This window comes from Carya illinoinensis, chromosome 11 (assembly GCF_018687715.1).
Source record: "Carya illinoinensis cultivar Pawnee chromosome 11, C.illinoinensisPawnee_v1, whole genome shotgun sequence".
Classification (NCBI taxonomy): domain Eukaryota; kingdom Viridiplantae; phylum Streptophyta; class Magnoliopsida; order Fagales; family Juglandaceae; genus Carya; species Carya illinoinensis.
In genome coordinates, this window is record NC_056762.1 from 11,477,212 (window position 1) to 11,489,250 (window position 12,039).

Sequence of the window (12,039 nt, forward strand, 5' to 3'; positions counted from 1 at the left end):
TTGGCCTCATTCAATTTAGCTAATAACCTCTGTGACATGGTCATAACAGAGGCAAAATATTGAGCACTAAGAAATCTGGATTCTGAAACAATATCAGAATAAATCCTTCCAAAAAAATAAATATATGCTCGTATCATAAGAGTAATATATATCATCAAGTGAGTAAAAGGAAGGACAAAGCATCTCTATTGCTTTACAGCGTCTCTCATTAAGCATCTCTTTATAAGGGACAAAAGATGTAGTATCATAGCCCTGCGACACCTGACAGCTCCAGAAAAGTTATAAAATCTTGCAGTACTTGTCTGGTCTAAAAAGGTGGCCACCGTTTTTGTTGAATATGGAGGTTGGCGACTTAATTTTGATGACTTATCCACTAACTATATTATTTACAAGAACTTCAGAAGAGCACAACTCTAGAAGAGTAGTGAATTTAATGTTAAAATGATCTTGAATCAATATGGTGAATTTTTTTACTAAAACATTACCAATTGTATTATTTAAAGAGTTGGTACACAATATTGAGATGTATCAACCAAAGAACTTTCACTATAAAGTCTTGAAAAACTTTTATATGGACAAAACCCATCCTCTGAATACTCCAATGGTTGTTCGATCACTTAATGTGCAGAAAGACCCATTTAGTCCTTGTGAAGACGATGAAGAAATTCTTGGTCCTAAAGTACTTTATCTCAGTGCAATTGGAGCTCTGGTGTATCTTGCAAATTGCACTCAGTCAGATATTGTATTTTCAGTTAATTTACTTGCAATATATAGTTCCGTGCCAACTTGAAGACATTGAAATTGCATTAAACATGTCATTCGTTACCTTTGAGGTATGATTGATATGGGATATTGCATTTTTAATTAATTTACTTGCAAGATATAGTTCCGCACCAATTCGAAGACGTTGGAATGGTATTAAACATATCATTCGTTACCTTCGAGGTACGATTGATATGAGATTATTTTATCAACATGGATCAAGTCCACAATTAGTTGGATATACGGATGCAGGTTATCTTTCAGATCCACACAGAGAGATCATTGCAATTCATGAAAAGAAATGTGAAATTGATGTAAAAAAAATACAGTCAAGTGATAATTTGGCAGATTTATTCACTAAAGCATTACAAACTGCAACATTTAAGAAAATTGTGTAGAACATTGAAATGCAGAGACTTGAAAACCTATTATCATGCACTTTTCAGAGGGAGTAATATCTTAAAGATTTGTGCTGATGTTACTCTTTTTCTTTCGCTAAGGTTTTTTCTTATTGGGTTTTCCTTTGCAAAGTTTTAATAAGGCAATCCTAAAGCGTTTTGCGGTACACATGAATACTGTACTCTTTTTCATTTGTCATTGATTTTTTTCCCACAGAGTTTTTCCTTGACAAGGTTTTAACGAAACATATTTTTTATATATGGTCATCCAAATGAGAAGTTATAAACCGACTTGTATGATCACCTTTAGCCGTCATAATTGACCGTACTTAACCGCCAATTATGACGGCCCGTAGTCGTCATAATTGATTGTATTTAGTTGTCAATTATAACGGTCCGTAGTCGTCATAATTGACCACCCGTAGTCGTCATAATTGACCGTCCTTAGTTGTCAATTATAACCTCCCGTAACCATCATAATTGACCGTCCTTAGCCGTCAATTATGACGGTCAAGACCGCCTTTATACTCCTATATATGGATATCATTCAAGGTTTTTAATATTGAAGAAGAAGCGTCTCTCTCTCACGTTCAATATCTCTCTCTCTATTTTTCTCTCAATGCAGCCAACACCATCAACATCAAAGTTTCATAACATTCATGACATTATTAAGCCTTAATATTAGTCATTGCTAGATAATTATTAAAAGAAAAGAAAAATAACGATAAAAGAGTCTAGTGATCATACAGCCTCCTCTCCCACTTGACTACAGCATATTCAATCGGATGGATGCTCTCATGGAAAATAAAGAGACCCGAGAATCATGAGGTATTTTAGTTGCTTCCAGGAGTAAAACGTAAACGACTTCATCCAATAGATAAACAGGAGGCTGGATCTTAAAAGATAAGCCCTTTAATTTGAATGTTGCTCGTGCTAAAGTACCAATTCCAGCCTGCTGATTGAACCACGAAGATGATTTCCAGCCAAAAAGCAGCCACAGCAGCGTTAATACTGAAATCAAAATGATTTCTTTACATAAGAAACCAGGCCATGGACGCCACCTTCAACTTGTGCTGCTCCTGTGCGAACCTGCACAAACCACATGAAAAGCCAACATCAGACCATGCGATCATGCATTCGTAGGTCGCCTTAACCACAGAGGTTCTTAAGTCATTATCACACCTGCAGAATAGCCAAGCAAGCCAAATGTTCAAGGAAAAGTTGACACGAAGTGCACTTTATCCTCAGAATCAATGGAAAGAAAGGGCTAGTTTTCTTAAATTCAAACAAAAAACAAAATGCTTACTAAATTTTCAAACATCTTAAACAGAGGTGTGGAAAATGATATAATATTACTGAAAATGTGATTAAAATTTCTCTTAACTGTCACTGAAAATTGGGTTCAGATCCTATTAAAACCCAACATTTGCACATTAATTTTTTTTTTAATAAGTAAAAATATTACATATATCAATAGGAGTAACCAAGTACACTGTATGTATACAAGAACATTTTAATCTAAAATCAGTAGCCTCCATAAAAGACAAGCCAAACCCCTCTTTTCAGGTCAAAGTTTCCACTCCAATAAACAGTTAATGAGAAGGGGATATATTTGTCTAAGAATACACCTAAGACTTTGAAGCAGACCAACCCCAGACGAAACAATTGGAGCCACTGGGATTTAACAAAAAAAAAAAAAAAAAAAAAAAAAAACGGAGCCACTGGGTTGCTACCAAAGAATTTTTCTGATGTTTTTCTTTTTTTTTAAATAATAAGAATTTTTCTAATGTTAACAAGTTGCTGCACCTAGCAGACCAACTTCACCACTTTCATATGGGCTAAGGCAGGCCCTTGCCGAAAATTCTTTTATTTTCCCTTTTCTCCTTTCTTCTAAATAAATAAGCTACCAAAGGTTTGTTAGACAAGACAATAAATGAAAGGACAAAACAAGACTGAAAGTTTTGTCTGCAAAGTAATCTTGAAAATCATTAATAATGTGAGACATACCTCTACCCTTAATATACCACTTCTTAAGAGGTCATGGGCAGACTGCAGAGAGGAAGCACCAAGATCTTGAAACCCTTGCTTGACTGCTTGCAATGTGTAAGGAACAAACTTCAGAACAGAGCCTTTATCTGCAACTGCTCCAACCACCCCTTGAGCAATTTTCAGCTTAGCTGTATCACCCAGATATCTTGCGTCGCTCCCTTTGGTCATAGCTTCTAAGGAGCCCATACCTCGATATTTTTTGATCCGGCAACCATTCTAGTATTAGCAAAACTAAGTATTCATATTACTGAAAATATTGGCTTAAGCAAAGGGCCATACATGTGTGCACTAACAAAGACAGAGAAAAGAGATAAGGAAAAGTTTTTCACAAAGAATAAAAAGTTGTATGCTTAAAGATCAAGGAATAGGGAACAGCAACTCACTAGTGGAAAACCTTAACAAAACGCAAAAAATCAGTACATTTCATACTTCATGTGTATCAAAGCATGCATATTATTCAGAAATTTGAGAATGCAATAAGAGTTTTTCTGCTTGGAAGCCAATGTGGAAGACATCCTCCACACCTCATATGACATGTTTTAATTTGCAACAGAAGTTTAAAATTTCTTCTCTAGCAAATCAAATCTTGCCATATCAACAATGTGGAGGGTGTGTCCTCCATACTGGCTTGCAAATATAATTTTTCATGTAATATCTGTTTGTTTTCTCTAGATTCAACAACTGTGACAAGGTTTAATGGAGAGGAGCCATTTATTGCAAAACACGGAGTGTTTTGATCATTTACTGGTCAACCTAATCCTTAGGGAACATAATGACCAAAACACCTCCATGGTTTTTACTAAATGGCATGAATTTGAATGGAGAGGACATGTTCCCACAACAACTTTTGGTCACACAATATACATCATTTCCAAGCAAATAAGAATGATTTTAGCTGAATCCATCATATAGCACTGACATATATATATATATATATTGATAAATAAGCACTGACATATATGACAGGGACAGATCCATTATAGGCATGGAATACAAATCAACTATCATAGTCCATTGAGTTCCAGATCACCTATATTCATAGCACATGCACCTAAAGGTAAATTGACCTCTCAATCATAAAATAACTAAAATTACAATTTCATATTGATTATGACAATTACTTACAAAAATTCATATTGATTACATGGCATTCATGAATTGAGCCACATTTATACCTTATGGATCCATTCAAACTTCAGTATACTTCCAAGACTGGCAACTTCAGAAAAGCACACTCATAAACACAAAGAATAGCAGTCTGCTGTTACAATAGCTTCATTATAGATGAAAGCCATGTAAAATAGTAGCCCACAGCAGGAAAGTTCATATTTTTTTACTTGTGCATACTTCCTGTGTACTAGGGTCATGCCCATTTTAGAGCTCTTTTAACATAATATTATGTAATAAAAAAAGACAGTAGAAGTCCATAATTCACTAGATTATCTAGCTATGAAAAAAATGCATAGGTCTTGAAATTCAAAGGCACATATCTTCAAGGGAGGATTCTTTGCCGCTCATTGAGTGATCTCTCACTTAAACTTAACCTCTTAAACAGCTCACTTTCCCTTAGTAATATAATTTTAAATGTAAAGGGATGATTCATTAGAAGATCAAATTTCCATCTAAAGCTCAAATTTTATTAGAGCATAGAAAAAAAGATTCATTCCTATTAGGTTTAAGTACACTTTTGATGCTCCAACTTATGTCAACATTTATATGCGGTCCTTTATCATTCAAGTTGCAGCAGCGCCGCTCTACTATATTTATCAAAATTGTATGAGCTATAGACTCAGGCATCCTGAGTTCAATTCCGCACTAGGAGTTCCCCTAGATTACAATATACATGGCTTTGGTGGATGGTGTTGTGAATCTGGGGTATACTCCCCAGTGGTGGGCCCCAAGGTTTCTTCATGAGATTCCAAGTCATTAAATAAGGTGCTGCCCTACAGTATCCATTTTTTTAATAATTCATGCAACCCAAGTAACATAGGAAATACACAAAAGAAGAAACCCAACTAACAGAAAGAAGAAAGAACATGTTTACTGAAATTTCAATTTCATCCTTGAGTTCAAATTCAAGCTATCAAAGTCAGCGACATGCACTAGGTTGCCGAGATAGCTATCAGATTGCATGACATGTCCAGTAAAAATTCTTAAATTTACTTTTTGTTTTTAATTGAATATGCTTTTTTATATTAAAAAAATGAAGCTTTTGTCCTCTCTTCCTTTATCTTCTCCCCCAGCCCATCTGAAACCAAGTACTGACAAACCCCTCCTTACAAGCTAATCTTGATAGAATCCTCATCCACCTTCATATCCAACTAGTCCTATAGATCTTTTACAACATCTACAATTCTCCAACAAGCTTAACTCAATATAACTATGGTGACGCTACAAAATTTAGGCAATCACACCAGTCTACCTAAAACCTGAATCCCATGTAGCAGAGGAGACTGAAATGTTTTAGGCATTTGGGCGGTGAGATGCAGATATGGTTGGATCATACCTCTTGCTTTGGTCCAAAATAATGGTAATTAAGAAATAACAAGTTTTGAGAGAGAAACTTTCTTGATATTTGATCAAAGAGAGCTGAGGTTATCATCAATGAGAGAACAGAGAGAATGAGTTGAGTAAATAGGAGGGTGTTTTCAAAGTATGCATATGGGTCGGTGGGGCTGTTACTTTCTTTGCAGTTTGCTACAAATGGTCACAGGAGGAAAATGTAGTAAGAGAGAGAATATTTAGGGGATGCTTGGGGAATGAAATGTGATGAGATGAGAAAAATTTGTGAATAGTAGTGAAACAGTTTGTGAATAGTAGTGAAAATATTTTGAGTTGTGATGTCTTATGGGATTTTGGAAAAGGAGAGAGAAAAGTTGAATAAAAATATTATAAAGTTAAAATATTGTTAGAATATATTTTTTTTAATATTATTTTTGTTTTGGGATTTGAAAATGTTGAATTTTTTTTTGTGTTTTGTTTGGGAAAGTTATAATGATTAGATGAAAAAGTTAAAGATTTGAAATTGAATAGTGTTTGTGTTTGAATGATGTTTGGGAAGGAAATGAGATGAGATGAGATGAGATGAGATGGGTTGGGATGAGATGAAACCATTCCATCTTCCAAACAAGCCCTTAAATGACATGACATGTGACATGGTGTCCATTAGTAGGACCTAAATCCCAGTGGGAGGGTCCTTTCGTTTACAAATGAAGAGGAATCTACAGATTTGGGTGGTGTCTTGCTCAGTAAAGAGAGAGGTAGGTGGTAGGTTCATACTTATCAAATAAATAAATAAAAGTTAGGTGGTAGGCTCATATGGTCATGAGAAAGCCCCATTCAATGTCACTCATCTGTGTAGTGAGAAGTTGAAAGGGGGGGATGTAACAGCAAAGGAAGCTTCAAGGAGATGAATGTTCCGTGGGCAATTGTAGAGCTCTGGATGATGGTAAACATGGGGGTTACGGATAAACAAGTAGATTCATGTGGTGGCCTTTCCATTATCACTTAACATAAAATCAAGAAAATCAACAAATGGAGCAAAGAAAAAGGCTCCTAAAGTCAAGCACAAGTCCTAGAGTGCATTGGTGTGTCACCTTGCATGCATGCAAATCATCGTTGGGAATATTGTAGCTAAACAGTCTCCATCCTTTCCTAGCTCAAGCCACTCTAGTAGCAATGCCAAAAAATTGGGACTTGGAATTTCTAGGACGGGCGGCTGGTATACCAGCAACAGTCACGCCATGAATCCCATCTAGATTGAGAAGTGGACTAGGTCACTTCTACTCAACCTTCTGTGTTCACCAAGAATGAGGAGGGGAAACCATGATGATAAAATGGGGTGATTCCATTCTAGAACAAGACAGTAGAGATCATAGCATTCTATCGTGTTTCATATGCTGCGATCGTGTTTTTTTTCCTTGGAGAAGGATATGGTGGAACAAGACTCCATCAAGAGTGGTGTCCTTTGTATGAATGACAGCTGCAGGAAAAATATCAACAAAGGATAATTTGAGTAAGAGGCACATAATAGTGGTGGAGTGGCGTTGTATGTACATGTGCAAGGAAACTAAACAACCACTTGTTGCTCCATTATGGATAGCGATCTTCCAACTTCTTGGGATAGAATGGGTGATCGAGTGGAGTTAATGGTGCCTTGGGAAGTTCGTTGGGTGAAAAGATGTGTGATATCCTATATTCAATAAGTATAGGTGGTGAATGAGATTCTACATTGTTTGAGAGGAAGAAATTCATGCTCTTTAGAATGATTTCAAGGGACTCATTGTACCATGGACTAGTTGTCCTTTTGGAGTATGGGCCTAGATGTGGCTTGGGATTCCCTTGGGGCATTACAAATGGTATTGGATCCAATCCCAACAAAAAGTGCAAGAATTGAGCCATGCCACCTATGATAGAATGGCCCAACGAGGATGTTAGGAATTTAAGGGGGGATATTGTGATACCCCCATATTGAGTGGGTATAAGTGGTGAATGGGGTCCCACATTGCTTGGGAGAGGGAAACTCTAGCTCTTAATAATTTTTTTTTGATAAGTAAACGGTAGTATTAATAATAATAGGCGTAACCCACGTACACAAGATGGTATACAAGAGGTAAGACCTATCTAGGTGGCTATAGTAGTCACTAGAAACTCGTGTACATTTAGGCCATTAAAGTCTATAGCTAGAGACCACAGAAATAAAGTGCTGAAAAATAAGATACAAAGCTCCTCAGATGTCCTCTCCTTATCTTCAAATGTTCGTTCATTTCGCTCTTGCCAAATGCACCACATAATGTAGATAGGTACCATCTTCCACACAGCTTTGATATGTAGATCTCCCCCCGGCATCGCCCAATTGGCTAATAATTCAACAACTGACTTCGGCATCACCCAATTTAACCCTACTCGACGGAATACTTCACAACACAAGGCTCTAGCTGTCTCACAATGTAGCAGGAGATGATTCACTGACTCACCAGCTTTCTTACACATACAGCACCAATCCGTAATGATTACCCGCCGCTTCCGCAGATTATCGGTAGTCAGAATCTTACCCAAGGCTGCTATCCAGATGAAGAAAAGTGTTTTGGGCGGCACCTTATTCCTCCACAATCTTCTCCATGGAAACGGAGCATTCGGTATATCTGTAAAGGCCTTATAATAAGAGCGAACCGAGAAAATACCCTTACCCGTATGTTTCCACCACAGCTTATCCTCATACAATCCATTCAAATGATTCAAAGGAACTTCAAATATACTATTGACGAGTTCTTTTGACGTTTGGGCCTAGATGTGGTTCAGCTCTCCCTTTGGACATTACAACATGAGTAAAGGAATTGGGATGATAACTTTCTGCCTAATGTGGAGGATTTGGAAGGACTGTAAAGCCCATAACTTCGAAGATTGTGAGAGAATGAATCATGCTTTAAATCTTTTTATGAATGGACTATGATCCACAAAAGTACCTATCCCCATTTGCATCTTTTGTAGATTTTACTAGATCATACTGCCCAACCCTTCTTTAAAATAGGTGTTCCCTTTGTACAACCCCAGTGTACGTGGGTTGCACCCAAGCGCTTTCAATAAAATGTGGTACCTTCACTTTTTTTTTTTCATAAGTAAGAAGTAAATTTTATTGAAGTGAATAAAGATAGGCAAAGCCTATGTACTCAGGAAGTAAGTATAAAGAAGAAATGCCTAAGTACATTCTAATAGTGCTAAGTTAAAGAAAAGAAGTCATGAACATTAATCCCATTAAGGGTACCTTCACTTAAAAAAAAAAAAATCTACCGGCATGAGTTTGGTTGGAAAAATGAAAATGAAGCAACAATTAAATAAAAGAGAAACATTGTTGCAACCAACGAAATAAAATGCAATATAACAGAGTGGAGAGGTTGACTAAAAGTGTACACTGCCTTTTTGTTATTAACATGATATGATTTAAACAGGAAATGCATACTTCTTAACACTTATTATGTACTTTATAAGGCATTAACAATCACTTGCAATAATGTCCAAATAAACCCAGTGATACAAAATTTGCAAGAAATTATAAGATAAACAAAAATAAAAGAGTTGAATCCTTACTAAAAATTGAAAATTTGTAAAAGAACTAACAATCGAAAAAATTGTGAAAGAAACAAGTTCATTTCTTGGCACGAGCACTATCATCTACTTCAGCACGATATTAAACGTTTTTTTTTTATAAGTTAGCAATATATTAAAAACATAACATAGCAATGCCACACCTGATACTCATAAGCTCCTGGAGCCTCAGTGCTTCCAGCTAAGAAGCCTCCCATCATAACAGTTGATGCCCCTAAGACCAAAGCCTTGACAATGTGTCCAGAATTTGAAATGCCACCATCAGCAATGATGGGCACACCATGTTGTGAAGCTATAGAAGCAACCTTGTAAACAGCAGTGGCCTGAAAAGTAGGAAGACAAGAAAACAAAAGTTATTCAGTGAAAGACGGAGGAAGTACCAGGCTAAGTTTTCAACCTTCCCCAATGTTTTTTCTTTCCCAATTGTATTGACTAGTGTTAAATATTGACTCCATTAACTTGCCCAGTTTACTCAAATGAACGTCTGTTACTACCAGAAGGAAACCTAACATTTGTTATTCCAATATTTTTTATGACATATTAGATGACCTATTAGAAAAACAGAGAATGCTACCACAAAAAGGAGGGGCAGTTAACAAGCAACTACTTTACTAAGTATATGACTACTAGCAAAGCCATGTTGTTGCTGAGGTGGAAACTTTGTATAGCTCAGTGCACAAAGAAAAGCTTTGGAAGCAATCCAACAACCATGCCTACGGACACCCACTTATGCATTACAGGACATTCTGCAGGTTATTCTGGTAAAGGATTGTCTTTCAGGCATCGCCGCCATTCGGTGTCCCTGTTAAAACAAACATAACATATTCTGTCTGTTTGCTGTTAACTCACTTCAGTAACATATCCTGTTACTGAAGAGAATTTAAACTAGTCAATGATCGATTTCCATATGCAAAGATTTATTGACAAAGAATGAAAAATATGAATAATGTTTCATCAGTGCATGTAATCCAAGCAGGTTTCTCAGTCAAAGCAATATCATAAGACGTTAAAACAAAAACTCGAGGCTCGAGCTAATACAAAGCGTAATCAATCATATTGGAACTCTGGCAAATAGAGCTCATAACATAATCATTTTACAAGGCATACTCGACCATCTCCCTACATACACAATCATACGCAGAATCTAAATAACCCACCAGTTAAAACAATAATTACAATCCAACAAAGAACAATTAGAATAAAAAAAATGCAATACCTGCCCTCGCCCAACTGCGCAAACCTCCTGCGTGGTACAAATTGACCCGGAACCCATGCCAACCCTCAATCCGTCCACCCCAGCCCGAATCAAATTCTCGGCCTGTGCTGCTGTCACCACATTCCCACCCACCACATCCAGACCCTTATACATCCTCTTCACGTACTTGATCATCTCAATCTGATAAATTGAGTTCCCTTGAGAACTGTCCAACACCACCACATCCACGCCGGCCTTGACCAAATGCTCCAGCCTCTCCTTGTCCTCCTCCCTTGTCCCCATCGCCGCCCCCACTCTCCACCCACCGTCGGGCCCCACCGTCCCCACCCCTAATCTAGGATACCCCTTCAATCTATCCACGTCCTCCCTCGTCACCAAATCCACCACCTCCTCCTCCTTGACCAACGCAGCAAGATCCATCTCTTTCTTTTCCTTAAAGTAATTATCCATCTGTGCCAGACTATAATTCCACGGCACCACCAGTTCGTTAGAACTGGTCATGTAGGTGTCGATTCGGGCATCTTTCTTATCGCCGTCGACCTGCAACCATTCGGATCTCGACACGTAGCCGATGAGTTTAGAAGAGGGAGAGCCGGACTGGGTGACGAGGACGTAGGGACTGGAGTCGAAGTCGTCGAGAGAGTCGATGCGGTGCTCGGGGGATTTGAATGTCGGGCTATAGAGGAGGGGGACGCGTCGGGACTTGACGGACCTGACCATGGACGCCTGGACGTGAGGGGGGAGGTTGGAGTGTATGACGCCGAGGCCACCCAGGGAGGCCATGGCAGCTGCCATTCCAGCCTCGGTCACGGTGTCCATGGGTGAGGAGACGACGGGAGACAGGAGCGGGAGCCGGCGCGTAAGGCGCGTGGCAAGAGAGACATCATCGGTGGCGAAGTCGATGTAGTGAGGGAGGAATATGACGTCGTCATAGGTGTAGGAGTAGCCCTGGTTGAAGAGTTTCGTAGCCGCGAAGCCGTCTTCCTCCATTGCTGTGTCGTGAAGGCGATAGAGTTTAGGTTTTTGTTGTTGCCTGTTTGTCTGGTAATCAAATTTGGAGGGAAGGAAAAGGCTAGCCCCCTGACCCTTGTTATTCGGTGTTGAGCGGTCCACTGTAATTTGGTCTATAAACGACGCCGTGTTTATATCGGAAGAGACCATAAATTGAGGATAATTACAAGTTTAGATCAAGCTGTTTCGGGAAAAATTTTTATTCACAAGTCTACTTATTTATTGATATGAACTCAATGAAAAATGAAAGAGTTTCAAGAGATTGAGAGAGAGCGAGAGAAGAGATTTTCTTATTAATCTATTATCAAATTTATAAATTCCTTAAAAGATTCAACGATATATATAGGAGTACAAAGGGGACTATGCTTTTGACGGCTAGCTCACTATGCTAGCATTATGTACTATGCATTTGACGGCTAACTCACTATGCTAGCACTATGCATAATGCATTTAACGACTAGCACTATACATTTGACGGCTAATTAAATGTGGTCATAC

The 12,039-nt window shown here is 38.1% G+C and overlaps 1 protein-coding gene across 1 annotated transcript; it reads right to left on the reverse strand.

Moving 5' to 3' along the window:
* Window positions 1-1,800: 1,800 nt before the first annotated feature.
* Window positions 1,801-11,706, reverse strand: LOC122281437 (inosine-5'-monophosphate dehydrogenase 2). The gene is made up of 4 exons (XM_043092907.1): window positions 10,531-11,706; window positions 9,458-9,637; window positions 3,168-3,425; window positions 1,801-2,249 (listed from the first exon to the last, which is right to left on the reverse strand). The coding sequence occupies exons 1-4, from the start codon at window positions 11,689-11,691 to the stop codon at window positions 2,178-2,180; spliced, it is 1,671 nt and encodes a 556-aa protein (XP_042948841.1). The 5' UTR covers window positions 11,692-11,706; the 3' UTR covers window positions 1,801-2,177.
* Between the last annotated feature and the right edge of the window lie 333 nt (window positions 11,707-12,039).

Bases quoted from the DNA above. Each gene is read 5' to 3' on its own strand.
- LOC122281437 (XM_043092907.1), bottom strand. From the start codon at position 11,691: ATGGTCTCTTCCGATATAAACACGGCGTCGTTTATAGACCAAATTACA. The intron at 9,638-10,530 runs GTATTGCATTTT...CCTACTTTTCAG, and splicing joins GCGCAGTTGGGCGAGGGCAG to GCCACTGCTGTTTACAAGGT. The intron at 3,426-9,457 runs GTGTGGCATTGC...TGCTAATACTAG, and splicing joins CAGGAGCTTATGAGTATCAG to AATGGTTGCCGGATCAAAAA.